The sequence below is a fragment of the Dromaius novaehollandiae genome, chromosome 10 (assembly GCF_036370855.1).
Source record: "Dromaius novaehollandiae isolate bDroNov1 chromosome 10, bDroNov1.hap1, whole genome shotgun sequence".
NCBI lineage: Eukaryota > Metazoa > Chordata > Aves > Casuariiformes > Dromaiidae > Dromaius > Dromaius novaehollandiae.
The window spans coordinates 20,825,601-20,844,970 of record NC_088107.1 but is presented as its reverse complement, the minus strand read 5'-3'; the positions used below and the strand labels follow the sequence as shown (position 1 = coordinate 20,844,970).

Below are 19,370 nucleotides of genomic sequence, written 5' to 3'. Positions count from 1 at the left end.
TTAATATTTTGATAGCTGTAGAAGGATAAGAGGAGTTTCATTTTCTAGGGGAGGTGACACTTTAATGGCACATTTTCCATAACACAGTGTGAATGAGATATTATTTGCATTCGTCCTGGAAATGCTCTAAATTTAAACACGCAAGATGAGCACAGTCAGTGATCCTCACTGAAACGTACACACTCGACTTTAATGGTAAACAATTACAACTATGGCACTACAGTACTTGAGGATATCCTAAAGCACACTGGAATCAGTTGTCAAGGTGCCGATTTCCTCCTCCGTAAGACACAGACACATCAGTAATGAAACATGGTTGGGGAAACTTTTGAACACCAAGTGTTATGCTTTCCATCGATTTAGCAAAATCCTTATAAATGGCCTCCTGCTTCTGATACAAGTCCACTTTTCCCTGTCTATATGTGAAAGTTTTAAACTCTCATCTCCCCCTGACATCTGTGACCACTTGGAAAAGCACCTTCTGACCATCCTGTGAGAAGGCACGCTCTTTCTGAGTGCATTAGAGTTTTGCAGAATTTGCATTAAAATGCTCAGTATACAACACACTAAAGCACTATTCTGAGAGCTGGAAATTTTGCAGTTGTGTTTTACAGAAATCATGGCTCCAGTTGTATACATGGCTGAACAATGACTAACAAAAGGACAACCTTCTATCAGGCAAATTTTGGTGAAAAATATGCAAGTCTTTGAACTGTAGAGAGCAGTTGTTGCTTGCGGAGCAGTCACAAGCAAGAAAAAATTCTTGCCAGTTAGTGTGTACTATGATCAGCAGTAAGTAGAAAAGAAACATTTGGCTTAAATGAAATCAGATATCCCTCCCCTCCCACAAGCTAGTAGATAAATATAGGATATACAAGTAAGGTTAAAAATGTAATACGAGGCCAGGTGCAGTATATGTTACTGGTTCAGTGCTCAGTTACAATTTTTTTTCTTTTTTTGACACCACACTGAATAGAATACAGTGGATAAGCAAAGTTCTCCACCAGGAAGAGAAATATTTGTGTTGCCACAACAAACTGTTCATACTGTCCATCTGGGTTTGCAGTGGGAGAAAGTTAAATTAGGAAAGGATTTATGATGTACTTGTTCCAGCAAAGCATATGGCTGAGTCCGTATCACCAGCTGCTGCAAGAACAAGACTAACGTGATTGCATTGTGTTCCCATGGCCATGGCTGAAATGGACCATGCTGGATGCCATTGCCCAAGACCTTAATGTTACAGAGAAAAAAGATTACCGAAAGGAAATACTGAAGTGAGACCGTTAATTTGATTAAGAGGAAAAAAAAAATTAAATGGAGAAGTAGAAGCTGCTTAAAATAAGTGAATGTTGATGAAGCTTACAAATTTAAGTTCTTAAACATACACAAAGGCACATTTACATCACTGGGTTGCAAGACCTGCATTCACTTGACTACTGCAAGTTAAACTGTGGCCATGGCTAGTTGTGTATTTTAATATTTGTATTCCCAAAAACTAAAATTCTAAAACAGTCCAATTGAAGCAGCATGTGGACAGAATGCAAATGTAGCTGGAACTATTTAATTGCCCGAAATGTGAGCAGTAGGGCTGCCCTCCAAGGTATAAATGCGTTAAAAGATACTGCCCTTGTCCCACGCACTGAAGTCTGTCAGATACCTTTTTCTGCATGCGTAACGGGGAACAGCTAACTATTCTGATAGAACAAAGGCTCTGGCTACAAGAAACTGGAAAACAGTAGATGACAAGCTGTCTACAATTTAAACCAATGAATAGTTCTATTTATTCAACTTAAGGGAGAAAAAAAAAAAAAAAAGACATCCTTGTATATATGTATGTCACTTAATCTAATAATCACAATAGGTTTTTAGCTAGTGTATAGTTTACATATTCATACACAATTAACAATGCTGACCATTTTCTGTACTTTTTTATAAAGCCAATCTCTCTCCTGGTTTAAGATGATGTGAAAAAGCCACAAAAAATGCCACTTAAACAACATCTGATTGTGATTTCTATTTGTACCTGTCAGTGTACAGCTAGCAGGTATCCCCACAACAGGGAAATTGATATTTACTCAATAAATGTGTATCAGTTTGACCTATGGTACAATTTTTAGGGCCACTTTTACTGTGTATGTCCTTTGGCAGCATTAGGTTAAAAAAAAAAAAAAAGTAATCACATTTTACTTGAATTATTATGTGTTTGTTTGCAAACAAACAAGTACGTTGTACTTTTTTTTTAATCACAACTAAAAGATACTGTTTGGTTCCAATGATTCTATGTGAAGTAATTTCTACTATCACCAAACTTTTGAGTGTGTGGGAGTGTCCAGTTACTCACTAGGCACATGGGGGGCTGGCTGGGGGGGGGGGGGGGGGTGCATTTGTCAAATTTCAGATTTTTCTGGATTCCCAGATTTTGCAACATACATTCTCCTGTCCTCTTTTTAAATCTCATTAACTGAGAGGGTTTGACTTCTACTATCCAGAATATCAACAGTACAGCTAAAATTTAACCTCAAACTGAAGCCTTTCTCCATTACATAGACAGGTTTAAGAAATCATATCATGCCTCCAGTTTAAGTCCAGAGACTATTTAGAAAAAACAAAAACACCGTGCTGGTCTAGTAAGTACTACACCTATTTTGCTGCTCCATTCAACAGGAAGTTTTGGCTGAACATCTCCCATCAGGCAGGCATGCTGTAAACGCTTATGTGTATGAAACTATCTTCCCTTTACAGTTTGCATTTCAACTGGTATAGCAGAAGTCACACAAAGCACCCTGATTTCCATATACTACCTTTCAGTTTTAAGCAAAGTGTAGGCATTGAAGGTGGACAGGAGCTGTATTTAGACTTAAGCATATTTTCACAAAACTCCAGGCTTTGGGGCTGTGTTTCCCCATTCCACCACGAAAGAGGGCTGGGACCCCAGTGCCAGGGAGCCTCCAAGTTGTAAAGCAAGTAATTGTTTATGACCAAATTTCAGGATGAAAATATGAAACACAGATGTCCCTGGCAATTCAGGTTCATTAAAAAAAAAAAAAAATCCCAACACAATTAAGACATATATATTTTAAGATGATTTTCAAAAAAAATTGAAGGGGGAGGGGGAAGGGAAAAGCATATGTGAGGAACACTTGGATTAATCTGCAGTATAGATACAATTGAACCAACTATTTATTTACAATGATTCCTGAAAGTCAGCAGCCTGAATACACACCAATAGCAGCAATTACCTGGTCTGTTTAATGATGCTGTCTCTCATCTCTTCTGCAGACAAAGAATGATTGCTCAGAGGTCACTGTTTAGTTTCTTGCACAAGGGAAAATATTACGTGCAAATAATTCTTTGATGTAAAGAGAATAAATCATATCTACATAACAGCTGTGAGAGCAGCATGAGGTTGTATTGCTCTCCATAATCAGGAGCACATTTATCTTGCAAGGAGGACAGAAAGCTTCTCTGATGTAAATGTGCCTTTAGAAAGTGAGAACTGAAAACATTAATATAAAAAAGTCAAATAACTAAGTATTTCATTAAACTATATATATAAAAATTGAGTTATCACAACTAAAGCAGCAAATCAAAATCTGCTGAGGTTTTCTGGTATAACTAAAAAAAAAAGTTAGTTTGTGTCCAAGTTCAGTAAGTCAAATGCTACCATTGACACAACAAAACTAAAACCCACAAGAGGAAATTGAAAAGTGCACAATGAAATTAATAGTCTTGGATCAAGTATTTATGGAGAAATGGAAATGTTTTGTCCGGTGGACTTGATAAGTGAGAATTAGAAGGAGGTATTAAAGTTTATCTGATCCAGATTTGGCTTGCCGTTCCACGTAGAAGAGGATGTAGGCCTTTGCCTTTACCACAGTCTCCTCGTCGGTCAGAGTTACAGTACTGTCGTTGAAATGGAACCAACGACCTTCGTGCGTTGCGTATGCGGTGTAATGTCCAGAGCCAACACTGACAGTGAGAAGGGAAGAGAGAAAAAATAAAAGGGGGGGGAAGGAGACAATCAGAAGGAGATACAGCACTTCATTCTCTGATGCATTTCCTACTAAGCGATAATGGACTAAGAGGATTCCAGGAGCCAGAGGAAGAAAGGAACTGACAACCCTCTGTAACAGCTGATAAGATTCCTCCCCTCTTAATCTGCGGGCTGCAAAGATCTCCCAATTAAAGTTTTATATTCAGAGTCAGTCAGTGCAATCACATACTGCAATGAGTTGAAACTTTTTTATATACACGTATTAGCATCCCGTAGTTGTGTGCAAGCAAGGCTTCTTGCAACACAGAACTAACATGCCCACATAAAAATCAAGCCCATTAGCTGTTATTATTAGTGTTACCTATAAAAATATTACTAGGCTTTATTTTTGTAAAATCTTCCCCACTTAAGACTAGAGAAACTCACATAGTCTAAATAAAATCAAAAGCACCCACAGCAAAACAAAGACCAGAATACCAAAAAGAAAATTACTTAAGTAAGTTCATATTAAATAGGTCCAAGTTTTGGAGCCATAAATCCAGTTTGCATTATTCTGCCACTTCAAGGTAAGCCCTGCTTTCACTTGCCTATGGGTTATAACATAGCTCCTGAATGCTTCCAACCATCTAATTCCAACTATGAGCAGCTTTCATTTACTAGCTGTGACAAGTATAGTTGCTTTTCTTAGGACTTCGAAGCACAAGTCAGAGATGCACTACGGTGCTACAAAGGTTGCCTTCAATAGTTGACTATTAATAGTCAAATAGTATGGCTTTCTTTTGAAAGTCCAGACCATTCTTCTAGAGAAAGCAAAAAGCACAGCTTTCTGGACTGAACTTTTTAATATCTTACAATTACATCGAGAAATCAAAAAGGTTTTGCTTAATGATTTAGTTTCTTTAGAAAACTCCTTTCTCAGCTTCTCGTTCATGGAGTGGGTTCCTAAACGGCAAGAATAGATTACACAACCACCCAGGAAAAAGTTATCTTGTCTCTACTCCTATTCTGAAAGGCTCAGTCCAGGGTTGGGAAACAAAACAAAAAAAGATCCCACTCACAAAAGTGGGGCCAACACTGTCAAGCCTTGTGGCATGCCTATTAGCTTTCCCAAGTGGCACTCCTCTGGAAAGAAGGTAAATACAAGATAATTGCTTTCACTGTGCCTGTCTTAAGTCTACATTTGTTCCAAACATGCTTTTAGCATAAACATCATGTGCCTTTCAAACTGAACGAAAGAAGAAAAAATTGAAATTTCAAAGTGAAGCCTTAGCTCTGTTGGTTTTAGTGCTTTTCATTCCTACAGAAACTGGACTATTTTCATCAGGTGTCCCACTTTCAGTCATTACTCCCAAAGAAAGACTGCCCGTGGACTGCCTAGGACTTACTGTATAAACCCCTAAGTAAGTTAATTCAGCTCATTCCCCTCTAAGTTTAGAAATTACTGCTTATTTCCACTAGTGAAAGTACAGACATTCACTGAGGGCAGAAAAACCTCAAGTAAGTCAGCATGTAGTTCAGTGGGAAGAAGGTTTCTGCCCAGAAGCCGGCTCGTTCCCTGTACTCACCCTGAACCATGATGCACAACAACAGCTGCAAGGTCATACAGGCAGCTTTCCGGGCCGCTGTTTTCTGGCTGCAGTTAAAAAGAGAGAAAACTCTTCAGATGTCAAATGACATCTACTGTAATTTGTAATAAAGACATACACCGTGGAAAACACTTCTACGGGAGATACCAGTGAGTGTCTTCATACCTCTAACAAATAGCATTTCATGTCTAGGCCTCGTAATGGAAACTCAACGTACGTATCAACCTTGTTTCTCAGATACGCTGTCCAGTGAAATCGTTTCAAGTGTAAGCATAGCACCTGTAGGATTAAAAAAGAAGAAAAGGGTGTGTTAGAGGAATAAGAAGTTGAACTTATTGCTAAACATCAGCCGTAGCCGATGGACCAGTTATGCACTGGTTTCTAGTGACAGTTGGACAGCCATTTCCTTTGACACATTTCCATGCTGTGATTTTTCAAGCATATACAAACCTTTGGTAGTTTCTGAATCCAGAATTTTTTGGTGGATTTCTGTTTCTTTTTGCATTTGTGGCACATATAGAGCTCTGTCTCATCAAGTTCTTCCAGGTCTGTAAAACTGCGAAGACAGTCTAAAAACAAAAAACAAAACACACCTAACTCAAGATGATTTCAAATGATTTTTGAAACATGAAACATAGCAAATTCAGCAAAACACAGATCATGATAGGTGCTGCAGTCATTCTGGTTAACATCATGTTTGTGCAGCAAAACAGCTGCAACTATGTAATAATACATTAACATGCTGTAGCATGCAGTGCTCCTTGTTCCTTAAAACATTTAAAAAGTTATAAAAAACAAAAAACAAACCACGCTCCTGCTTTCAAACAAGATCCCTTCTGACATTCAGCATGGCCATTAATTTTCAAAAGAAACTAAATTACTTGCTAATAAACAAAGAATCTTCAACTATTATTAAAGCTGGTTGGTTTGTTTGTTTTTTCAGGAAACAAGGTGAAAAGAGAAAAAAATGTGTCTTGGTTAATAAACAGTTGACAGTTTTCAGCAAGTATATTTACAAATCTGTAGAAATTAAAACACCCTTTAAAACAATGTCAAAAGCCTCACCACCCAACTGGCCTGGATTGTATGCACACTGTTTTAAAAAGCAGACCATGCGAAAGCCATCCTTACCATATGGCTGGGGGCGGGGGGGGGGGCGGCGCACGTTTTCAACACACACTTTTAAGCACAGAGCCTTAACAATCGCAGCTACACAACCAGACATCAGTAAGCGCTGGTTTGGAAAGATTGCAATGTATCACAAATAGTCTAATCATAAAGAAAACCCCTGCTGGTCTCTTCCTTGGGATTTAGCTGACCTAGAGACCAAAGCACCTCTCAGCCCCACTTTACTGCAGTAGTATGTCAGTACACAGTCACTGCGTGAAACCTGCATGGAAAATTATTTTGGCGTCATCTTCTACTAGAAAGCCTCACAAAATGAGATGGCAGGTGGCAGCAAATCAGGTCCTAGGTAAAAGCCTTAACGGCTATGCGCTCATTCTTGTTAATGATTTCACTTGTCCAGGCACTCTTACCTCGTAGTGTGCACATTGGTCCGTTTTCTTGATTTTTAGTACGCTTATTTCTGAACTGACTTGGAATATCTAGTGAAAGGTCTAGAGAAACAGATATAAAAAGTGTTTACGGCAGAATAAAACAATGTTTAATCTTTTCAGGCTAAAACTTGGTTCAGTAATGCGACATCAAAATGTATCAAGGTTCAGATTGCTTTTTTTTTTTCCTGCCTTAATTCACCTAATACTTTTGAAGACATGAAGCATCTTACCTAGGAATGGGTCAAACTTTCTAGATTCAGTCCCACATATTAAGCAGTTGACTTCATTTTGAAGGATGCCTCCAAAAATTGCTGTGACAACAGTAGAAGCTCCATTTCTAGACAAACCACATCACAGAGGAAAACAGTCAGAAATAAATACCTGGCCTGTCTTTACTCCAAACAAGTCACTGCTAATATGGACCAAACTGCTCTGCCTAGTAACAGTCACCGAGGCTCATCCATAGGGCACTTCATTTATCCCAAAACTGCACTGAGCGAATAACTGTTACTATACTTTTGTTTTATCTTATACCTACCAAAAAGTGTCAACTGCACATGCTCCAAGCAGATCCACAAAACTGTACCGTTCGAAGTATTCTGGTAGAGAGCATTTCTATAATGTATAGCTGATTCTCCCAGGGGTACAGTATTTTAACCAAGTAACGAAGGCTGTTTCTGAACAGCAGTTCTAAATAATTTTTTTTCTCTCTTAGGTAGGTCAAGGATATTTTTGTTTTGAATCTTCACCCTACTCTGTTGTAACTAGTCTGGACTTCTAAAAGTATGGGTCTGCACTTCTCCCATTTATTCGCTTCCAAAGACTGCTCAAGTTGCATTACGATACAGTAACTAGTATGTATCATCATTGTTCTCTATGCTTTCATTAGTCCCTTAAGCTTTGTAGCAGGTTATATAATGGACTTACAGTCTAATGAAACAAACATTTTCAATTGTATTCTACGACTTTTAAATAACTTGTTAGTTTGTGCTTGCGTATCTGACCATACAAGCCTGCACAAACCTCCGTTCTGTAGCTGCGTTCCACCTACCTCTTCACGTTAATTTAAACTCTTCTTGCTGAGTACAAGGAAATTACTATCCAAACAGGCTCAAAAAGTGAGCATTTACAGCATTCTTATTACTCTGCTGTAACCACCCAAGTACGTGACCTTACTTTGTCCTGGACAGAAGGCAGCTTACTCCGTGCCATACCCCAACTCACAATGCATTTACACAGCCTTTCACAGGGCAAATTCACAGTAGATATTTGAACCTAGTTTAAATTTCTCTTAAGTTCTACCATATCTTGTGTATGTAATACAAATATAATTGGTTTCCAACACACTTCAATTCTAAGAACATTTTACCTAAGCTGTTTTGTGAGATTTTTAAGCACCAAAAAAAGAACATAAAAGTGGTAATGAGCATGGTCTAAGCTCAAGGTTTCCAGTAATCAAGTATCTATAAAATCCTGTTATCGCTCAGAGCATTTTAGTATGTCCTTATCAGTACAGGAAGGGAAAATTCAGAGCCAGCTCTTACACAGGGAATCCAAGGACCTAAGGACCAACCATGCAGGCTAAACTGACTTTAGTATTCCTTCCTGAAGCAAATTAAGTGTTTTCTCTTGGTGATGGCTTCAGTCTGGCAGAGAACACACCTGGGACAGAACTCAGAAACAACAGTATTTCCAGAAGAAAAGACAGATGTGCAGAACACACCGATTGCTTCTGTTTCAAGGCACACATAACATGAAAATAAAAAATACTCAGAAACAAAGCAACAGCCTCAGCTGTGTCTCATGTTATATGCACATACCCAGAGGTCTTCTGTAATAAAATTCCCTTAAGTCAAACTGTAGCTGCACTGCTTACATTTTGAGCCAGTCTACTGACGCTGTAAACCTACAAGTACTTGCAGTCTCTTTGCTTCTTTATCATTCAGGGTGTCTGTCACCCTAAGAAATCTAGCTTGTCTGAACAGAAGAGACAATTCTATATAGATACAGAAGAGAAAGTAACAGGAGTTCATTTTATTCCTGAAAAAAGACTAATGTATCAAAATGTGTTTACAACCTATTTTATATGCTCACACGTCTATGAAAAATACTGATCTAAGAGACACATTTTCTTTCAAAAGGAAGCACAGCCCACAGGGTGATAATCCTTTACCCTGCAGCTTTCCAATTTACAGCGTCAAGGACGCACTAAAGAAAATTTAAACAAGGATCCCTGGACGTAAAATTTCAGATCCCTGCCACACTAACCCGTACAGGCACATGAGGATGTCGAGGAAATGAAAAACATTTCTTACATGCAACATTTGTTGCTTGTGGACAGGCCAGAATTTTCTTGTAAGATCACTGAACGTGAAACACCATTGAAGCCACCCTGGAGTTCCAGGTGTAGATGGTCCAAAAGGTAACGCATGAACTCGTGGGCATCCTGTTGCTGGTATCCCCTTAAGAGAAAAGGGAACAACAAACAACAATCAATCACCAAATGTACAGGTTGCACCTTTATTGCTGATACACGGAGCGCTTCCCATAGTCACAGGAAAGAACATTCCTGTAATACCACCGAACCAAATTTACCAAATTTAGTTTGTACCAAAAATGTTTTCCAAATAGCCTTCGAAAGATAAAGTGATGTCAAGACAAGCTAAGTGATTTCTGTCCATTGCAGATCTATCTCTACACATGCCTCTTTTTGAGGACAGAGGGTTTTTGGTTTTCTTAAGATTATAAGGTTTAAAGCAAGAGACTTTTCAGAAAGCAGCAGGGAGTACCAGACACACAACACCATTTGCTCGTATATTCTGTTAATGTAGCTGCTACGTTAATCAGCCTCAGGAAAATCTGTGTTAGTAACAGCCTAGTTACAATATACATAAATAAAAATGCGCAATGGTAGCAGTGATCTCTCCTCACTCACACAAAAACATTCCTCCTGTTTCTCCTGTTTTGTTGTTGGTTATTGACTCCATTTGATAGCATCTGCACAGAATTGCTTGTTACGATTCCAGTTGAGACATTACACTGTTATCCCTACTTTGAAACTACTATAAATCATGTTCAGGATACTAAAGTCTCCAAACTGGTAAGCTTCAAAGACACCACAAAACATACTGCCGACATAGGAGTCAGCGTCAGTAGTTCTGAGCTTTCACTCAGCCGCTGAGCCCCCTCGCTCCGGCAGTACCAACTGCTGGCTCGCTTGTTGGCTCCCCTCGCCTTCCAAGCAAAGGCGTGTATTCGGAGGATTTGTGTCCCTTTCAGTAACAACAAACTCTGAATTAATTAAGATGAAAGAGAGGCTTCTTCCCTCTTCTAGGGCGAGTTCTATAGCCATGCTTAGAGTCGCGCCTCCCCTGCGCGACCCACACAACATCTGCCGGGGGCAGGGGGCCAGAGCATCATTTGAGGAGCTGGATTTGGCAGAGGAGGGTCCCAGGCTCAGCTGTGTCATGCTGCCAGCAGCAGCGCTGCTCAAAGAGCCATCGTTACCTCACCACTAACAAAGCCGCTGGGAAGGAAACTGAAAAGCCATCCCCTGATGGCTTAAATAGGTCCTTAAAATTCTTCAAGCTAAAGCATGCATTACATTTGAGAAGCAACTAGTATTCATTCGCCATAAGATCCTCATACAGCTGTGTGAGATGAAGCAGGAAAACAGGCATATCGAAACATTAAAAGCTTCGCGCAACAGTGACATGATTATGAACAAGTCTTTGCAGGCCTAGTTACAAGAATCCCCAAACAGTAGAGGGCTAGCTTCTCCTTTCCACTCATCTAAGCTGCCTTTTTTTTTTTAATAGCTGCCTTTTTTCCCCCTTTCCTCCCCATGATTCCACACAAGCACAGGCAACAGTTGTTACGTAGACGCGTCTGGGAACAAGCAACGGGGAGGTGGTTCACGCTATTGCACAGGGGAGGGGAAAACATCCACGAGACTCTTGGCATGTGACCCCGGAGTTTTTAGAGAAATGAGAACAGACTCAGTGCAACAGAAGGACTCGGTGTACAGCTGATGTGTGTAGTGAAGAACGTAGCCATGTCCTACAAAATTAGTGGTAGGAGATAACAGGAACACACACACACACACACACACACACACAAATAGCTTTTATTTAAAAAAAAAAAAAAAAAAAGTCCCTTTCCATCTCACAGAATCACAGTAATGTTTTCTTCCAAACTAGCAGCTTTAAAGAAATCACCGAGTTTGTGTTTTGGGACAGAGAAGAAAAAAAAAAAAAAAAGGCATCATCTGCAAGCAAATACAAAAATGAGCGCAGGTACAGCTTGGATTACTCAAGTACCAACGTACCTCTACATCAACCAGAAGCTAATCTATTGATTTCGTTCTTCCTCCAGCCTTTCTTACACTAAGGGATAAATTAGGTACTTCATCTAAATGCTTATGTGCTCTGTCCAGTCATTTGTTACAGAACTGTTTGTAAATACCGAACAGCTGTGCATGCAAGATACTTGCATGAAAGGCCAAGGAGTCAAAATATTTCTGTTCTATTTCTCCCTACGTATTTCACTACAGTGATTAAGATTTATTAGAATCACCATCGAGTACGTATTCCAAAAGTATAAAGTTAATGTATGATCCAGATAGCTAGCAAATGCTTTCTTAATTGGTGACCATCTTTAAAATATGACTAAAACGGTGTGGCAGAGTACAGACGTTACCACTGTCACGGTTCCCTTCACCGGGGAACCCACTGCTTTTATGTAGTACTTTTCACGTGTGGATCATAAAGCACTCTGAAAAACACACCAATATCGCTACCCTCTTTTACAAGGAAGAAAAACTGACACAGAAAAACCAGTGTGCTTCAACAGGCCAGAGTCCTGCACAGCTGAAAACAGGACTCGGGTCTCCTGAAGTTGCAATGTAATTATGTATTACTATGAAACAAAGTAAAAAAGCAGAACTCAGCTTCAAAGCCGCAGATTAACTGTAAACACAAGAGGGTTAAGTCAGAAGTCACACAGCTAACACAGGGCTTGCTTAGTTTATTTAATACAGGCATCTTCACTTTAACTAACGTATAGAGAATCGTAATGAACAGACAAAGAAGAAACTGATGGAAAGGCTTTGTTTCAGACACCAGAAAGAGGAGTGTTTATTCTTTTTAACATAAACTTCCTCAGAAAAGAGCTCAGAGGTAATATGACAACAAATGTGATAAAATACCCTTGGGAACCGTTGCGGGTTGTGTTCCTGATGCACGTGTTTGTTCATGCATACAAATACGTTAATCATAAAGGAGACAGTCTTTAGATTTGTTAAAAAGCATAAATACAGTCGCACATTTTTAAAGTAACAGAATGATATTGACCATATACTCTTCAAAATAAATTATGATCGAAAGGCCTCTCAAGCAAGAGCCACAGTTTCTCTGACAGGTAGCTTTTGTAATGAAAGTGATCTCCATGTACCTGAACCAATTCAATTCGAGCCCATCTCTGACATTCCTTTTCCTACGGGCAGCAAGACAGAATATAAACAGGAAGAGTTACTAGGAAAATAGAGCATACTATTCACGCAGCAGCGAAGCAGCAGGGCACGCATCCTGCAGCTCAGCAGGAGGCTGCCGAACGAACTCAGCAGGCAGCAGGCTCAGCGCAGCAGTCAAAGATCAGGACTTCCGTAGCAGCGTTAGAGCTTAGAGCCACTCCAGCTGTGCTTATGATACACAAATTTTAAAAACTATAAGCTATATTCTCTACTTCCTATGTGCGTTATGAGACAGAGGGCCATGAAGTGCATCATCAGCATTTTTTTCCCATAACCTTCTATATAAGAAAAACTTCTATAACTTTCTATAAAAAAACCCAGCACTTACGCTCCTGGAGGCAGGCACATGCCTTCAACAACCAAAATCGCTTTGGGCTAAAACAATTAAAGCAAGTTTCCAAAAAGTTGTCCCCCTGCCACCAAATCACTTCAGGCTACATAAGCCAAATTAGCTGGTCTGCTGTTAACACGCTACTGGCACCAACTTTGTTCCTTCTAATCTCACAAACAGCATACAAGGCAGAACCAGAACGGTAGCGTTCTTAACTTTTACAGTATAGTACAATTAAACAAAGAATGGTCTCCCTAAATCGTGTGGAAATGGGAGAGTGGGGACATATTTATTGACCAGCTGATACCTCTCTCTATGTAATTTATTATACTATGTTACTTCATAAAACACAGACAGGCTCATATGTCCCGGAGTGAAAAAGAGTTCTCTTACCAGTGAATCATGGACATGTTCCCACCTAACTGGGAATGAATAAGTAAAAAGGCATAACATTTTTTCCTTTTAAAAGCTGCAATAGAATCCACAGTGCTGAAAATTTGCTAGAGGAACTTAATGAACCGGTTTCTTGCTCAGTCTAAGAGGAATTACAATGACAACTATAATGGGGACACTGGTCAAGGACATTAAGGATGATGATCATTTGCCTATAACGTTTTGGCCTCTGCTTGAAACTACCGGTATTAAACTTCCTTGATTCTCGTAAGCCAGGTGAAACACATTAGGCAGTGTGAAGAATAAAATAAATAGCGTTTTGTTATTCGGGTTGTTCCTCTAGCAGATGTGTTCACAGCATCTTTTCAGCACTGCTGGAGATGTAACAGATAACATCTTTACTACCTGAGAACATGGAGCAACTTACCTTCATCACAATATATCCTAACAGGTTTCAGTGCTCCTTTGAAAGAGGTTCAGGGGCCAGGACAGGGAGACCTTGGAGAGGAACGATACTTTGATTTACTCGGATAACCTTTTTTCCTTTCTTTCTTATTGTCTTTTTTGTCAAGATGGGCGCAAAATGCCTATTACACACAAGAAATTTTTTTTACAGCCCTTATTTCATGTCACACTGGTGATGACCACAGTACTTTGAGAGAATCAAGGAAGTTTTACCCAGCATGTTCACACGTAGGCCTGTGGTACCTGTATGTTTTTAATCCAACTAAATCATTTTCTTATTGTAGCCAAGCTCGGGTTCTGTCAACACCACGCACTTGGCACTTACCTACAAGACTTTGTCCTGATTCTTCTACCCCTTGAAGCACTGGCTCAGGCAAAGGTACAACTACTACTCTTAAAATTTGAGATGTTTGTCCTCTCCGACACTGCTACATGTAGCATGTGGTAGGAGGGCACGAAAAAAGCACTACTGATGCACACAAAATTGTAGATCAAATTACAAAGTCCTTTTCAAAACCTATTTGTGGGCATATGGGAAAATTGCATAGAACGCATCCCCTGGATCCAGCAAGTTTTGGATTAGAACACAAGCAGTATAAGGTTACGATCAAGGGTATTGTTCTAATTCTACAAAACTTACCTAAAGTTTGGCATGATTTTCCAAACAACATAAAATAAAGACTCTGGACTAAATGCAGTTTGGCTTCCTTGCCATAAAGCACACAGCGTCTTTCTGAATTCTTCCACCAGTGAACTGGAAAGAAAGTAAAAGTTGGTAATGAACATGGGTTTGTGTACAGCTTTACTAACTCAATGGTACAAGTATAATAGCCATTTCTTCGGTTAAAAATTGCAAAGATTGGGTAAATAACTTTACCAGTATTTTGAAGATTTTTAAGTCTAAATTCCAATCCACAAACTTGGAGAGAGACAGGTTAGAAAGATCACATATCAAATATTGAGGACTCACCTGGAAATCTTTCCCCCTTTCACTATTATACCGTAAACTCTGCTAAAGTTGTCCCTTTAACACTTGCTCAAAAAAGTCACAGACATTGAATCATACTGTGATTTTTTTTTATATGTTCATTTGCAAACACATCTCGAATACAGGTCACTAGCACTTAACCTTACTTTAAATTCAATTATACTCCAGTGCTTTCTCATATATGTGATTGCTTCCCCCTGCAGCACCAGATCTGTTTGAGCACACTGGCAGCGATGCAAGTTTCTTTTTTGTATAGCAAATCATTTTTCTATGATTCTGTTTTTTATGAATCATTTTTCTATGATTCTATAACACTAGAAGTGTTTACTGGCTCTACCACTCAAATATTTGCTGTTTTCCTTAAAGTTCAGTGCTAACAAGGAACATGCAACTTACACATTGTTATCCCCCTGGCTCCTGGTATGGTAAGTTCGCCTGCCTGCTGTCTTCCCATTCCGCAGCTCCACAGCGGGCAACTCTTTGAAATAACAGCAAAACTGCTGAATGTTACTACAGAAAAAGGAAAAATGAATTAAAACCTTAAAGGGTAGACAATGAAGAGCAGATTATGTATTCTGGAGTCTGTTCTTTGAAATGCAGAAACACAACTTCATATAGTGACAGAGGATGGCAATCGTGAACAGTTCTTTCAAGTATTTTCATGCAAGATGCATAAAATACTGCATCTACTCATCTTCTCTAAATGAGTGAGCAAATCTGTAAGAAGAATCATCACCCCAGCCACCTGAAATGACTACATTTTGGCTCTGCTTTAACTAAGAGATGCCATGACAGACTGCAGTGTCAAGAAGCATTCCCTCACAAACCAAACTGCAGCTGCTTAGGAGGTCAAGGTCAGCATCCACCTATCTACTCTAAGCTCTGCTACAGCAGTCCCCAAAACGGAGCGTAATCATATGCTTCGGCTCCTACAAGCAAACTGAGTGGTGGAAAAGAGAATTAAGGAGACACCAATCAGCTCTACTACAGCCTGACTCAACAGTTCCCCATTATGAAGCAGGTGAATACAGAAATGCGAAAGGACAATTATGGAGCAGTGGCGGTCTTGGCAGCAATGAAATTAGGTCTAGTAACTCAGCACCTCAGAAACTGTTCTTCCACTCACTTTTATAGGACCCCATCCCTCAGAGCATTATTCTCTGCCTTTACGGTTACCGTAAGCATTAACATATTTCATCTTGTCAGCAACAAAAAGCAGTCTCCTCTCCCGCTGAGGAGATGGCAGGCTTCCCCTGGACTGCTGCATCGCACAAAGTCCCTCACAGTGGACGAGGGCTTCATGGTACCTGCAGCACTGCTCCTTCCTGCTAACCCAGGGACACCTTCTGACAGTGGTGACCTGCCAACTTCTCTTGCCTAATGCTACAGCACAAAACCACTCTCAGAGAAATACAGGGAAAACTTTAGCAGCTTCGCAATGCAACACAGAGCAGGTACCTGAGCGACTGAAGGATTGCGTTCATGAAACATGTATTCCCCAGGTTCCGGAGGCCTGTGGCACAAAGGGCAGTGGTGCTTCCCTGGGAATCAGGATGGTTAAGTTAAACGAGATGCATCATTGTTCCCCCACTTTCTCCCCCACGGAGCTGTTACCTTTGTATCAGCACAGATTTAAACAAAAATAAACAACTGCACTGCTTGAAGTGTGCAGAAGCCAAAGCAACCACATCACCATTTTGATCTGCCTTGGTGACTGAAGCTCCTCCTGGACATGAAACCTGCTTCTTACTCATTACTGTCAACAGAAAATGATACTACTCCTACACTGCATCTTTTCCTGTGCAAATAAATCTAGAAGAGGACATCATGGAGTTAATCACAGACACTTTCACTGCAAAGTGCATATGTTACGTATTCACGTTAAAAGAGAACTGGGTGATAATCTCCCTAAAGTGCCTTTGAAAATACAATTCCTTATCTGTCTACATCATATCAAATACATATAGTGTGGCAGCCTGAGGATTGTTTGTAAATCACCAGCACTGGCCTGTTGTCTTGGTGGGGTTTTGTGGTGGAGGGGAGTGTTTAAAAGAAAGACAACAGCATTTACTTGGGAAAGAAATACTCAAATTAGACTATGCAAAGAAAAAGGGATGTGTCTGAAGAGAAGCGAATTACGTGCCATTTATGGCCTAGGAACTTCAATAGGCGAGACCAATGTTACACACAGATCAGTTAGCTTTTTTCCAAATGATCCGGGGGTAGGCAGATGGGGGGAGAGGGGGAAGAGAAATGTTGACAGAGCTGTATTTATTGTTTCTAGAATCCACAATATCTGTAGGCATTTTGTTGTCTACAAAATACCACATTACAAATTCATCAAGTTTTGGGATATTCTTCATCGTTCTGGCAGAATTTAAAAGCAAAACTATCTTATAGTAATATTATTTCAAAATGGACATAAGACTTGACACCACAGACTGCATGCTTTCAGCGCAGGATAGCGAATATATATTCTGAGTGTTCCAGTAACAGATTTTTTTCTCCCCAGCTCTACCACAAACAACATACAACCTACATCCCTGGTTAAGAACAAATGACATGAGAATATTTGTGAATGTGTTGTCCAATGCCTCCCCCATTATTATTTACATAAGCAATTTAGCAATTCAGTAACTTTTGTCTAGAGACCTATTTTCCCCAAAATGGAAGAAAAAAAAAAAATTACGAACAACACAGTCTCCTCAGCATGTCCTCTTCTCACCCTTACTCACAGTGAGACAGCGTGGCATTAATGCAAGCAGCTGTGTTCTATCTTTTCTAGATAATGATCCAATGTGCCAACAATAAAAAGATCATCTGTTGCCACAAGCAATTTTCAAGTATTAATAAAACTGATAGCACAGACTAAGAAACATAGCATTAAGTTTGTGCTTTCTAATTCTGTCTTCTCAATATCTAAATGTTGCCTGAAGTTTTCCTTCTGGTTTTTAGTAGCTTTGAGTTTTCCAAACAATGACTGTGTGTTGCCACAGTGAAAAAAAACCCACTGTTTCTCCAAGGCTTCCTCAATCCTCCTGAGATTGGGGCAGCATAAGAGACATGCGCAGTGCATTCAGAGGACCCTAAGCAGACTGTAATAGTACATTTTGAAAGTAACTAAAACCACAGAATTTGCAAAGCAGCAATTCATTGCTGGCTGTTTGGAACTCCAGGGGCACACAAGAGCCAGGGAGGTGGTAGGAATCCAGGGCTTTGCTCCCATCGCCACCCTCTCACTTCCATTCATACTATTCTCAAGGACTTCTCCCCTTCCTAGTCAGAAAAGTGCTTCATCTAGTTGAAGACAGCAATTACGTCAGCTCCCTCCGACTCCTACTACACTGCTGTCCTGCAGCCCTGAGGACCAAGGAGAAACGGTTCTGTTCTCCTACCATTCCTCCTGGCCCAGGGTAAATAGGAGGCAGTCACATAGAGCTGAGTCAGTGTCTCCCTGAACCTGAGAGAAATTATGAAGATTACAAACTCCCTCAAACCAAGCCATAGACAACAGAGACATTTGGTTTGGGGCTTTCTTTGGCTAGAAGAAGCCATGTTGCCCTTCAGCTATCTAGCAAGGGCTAGACTGTGCTCTCCTGGGTACCATTTTGCAGATGTGAAGTGAAAATAGCAGGAAGATGAGAGATGAGACTGAGTATACTTTTAATTCCACAGTTGCTTTCGAAAGTGACTTTTACTAAGCTCTTAAAAATGTATTCAAGCTTTTTGCTTTTTCCTAACAATTACTCTCTTACCTCTCTGCTCAAAAAAGAAAAAAAACAAACAAACGTCTAGCTCTAAGTCCACTGAGTACTAGCTGCTTCCTATTTTGCTGATCCCAACAAGCAAAGGACAGCTCAAAGTCTAGGTCAAGACAAGTACAGCAGACTATCAAAAATTATTCTGTGAGAAAGGGTTCTTGTAGGTGTGTGATCAAGAGATAAGAAAGAAAGTAAACCAAAGCTGGGTAACAGATAGGTCATTTTGTATCTAGTCCCACCATAAGCCTCAACGGGTTTAACAAAATCCCTTAATCTCACTGTACTGGAGAAGCTGTACTTACATTTACTTTCAATAACTTGCTGTTCAGAGATGAGTTTTCCAATAGTTTTCTTTTCCTATGTCTGTCTGATGTAAAGGCTGAACTGTTAAAAAGTAATGAAAATAGGTTACCTACTAAAAAAAATTGTATGAAAGGGACGACAGATAATGTCTGACACAGTAATTACATCTGCCATTAATTATTATTAAGACAGCAAAGAACTTCCCCATTGCACCATGTGCTTTTTATAGCCTAGAAATGGACTACTACATCTCTTTCCAAGTACAGATGCACAACCTATTTTCAATACTAATGTCTGAGTTAATTGCATTAAGTTATGCACGCTACAGTACATGCCCTGAAGCATGGCCTTGTTATAGCATGCTACTTCTGATCTGAAATATACTTGATCTTTTTCCTTAATCAAGGGAACACTTTATATAGAATTTTCCAAAAAATACTTCTGTCAGAAGTGTCATGCT

The 19,370-nt window shown here is 39.7% G+C and overlaps 1 protein-coding gene across 3 annotated transcripts in view; it reads right to left on the bottom strand.

Moving 5' to 3' along the window:
* Positions 1-169: 169 nt before the first annotated feature.
* The window catches only part of USP3 (ubiquitin specific peptidase 3), a 44,990-nt gene continuing 25,789 nt past the window's right edge, over positions 170-19,370 (bottom strand). For all 3 annotated transcript variants that reach the window (XM_064517528.1, XM_026113408.2, XM_026113410.2), the window contains exons 5-15: positions 18,910-18,991; positions 16,305-16,387; positions 15,243-15,356; positions 14,499-14,612; positions 9,455-9,601; positions 7,370-7,476; positions 7,119-7,199; positions 6,031-6,149; positions 5,746-5,859; positions 5,560-5,627; positions 170-3,969 (exon numbers count right to left, since the gene is read on the bottom strand). In XM_064517528.1, the coding sequence (XP_064373598.1) occupies positions 3,804-3,969; positions 5,560-5,627; positions 5,746-5,859; positions 6,031-6,149; positions 7,119-7,199; positions 7,370-7,476; positions 9,455-9,601; positions 14,499-14,612; positions 15,243-15,356; positions 16,305-16,387; positions 18,910-18,991 (1,195 nt within the window). In that variant the 3' untranslated portion in view covers positions 170-3,803. The remainder of the gene's footprint in view (positions 3,970-5,559; positions 5,628-5,745; positions 5,860-6,030; positions 6,150-7,118; positions 7,200-7,369; positions 7,477-9,454; positions 9,602-14,498; positions 14,613-15,242; positions 15,357-16,304; positions 16,388-18,909; positions 18,992-19,370) is intronic.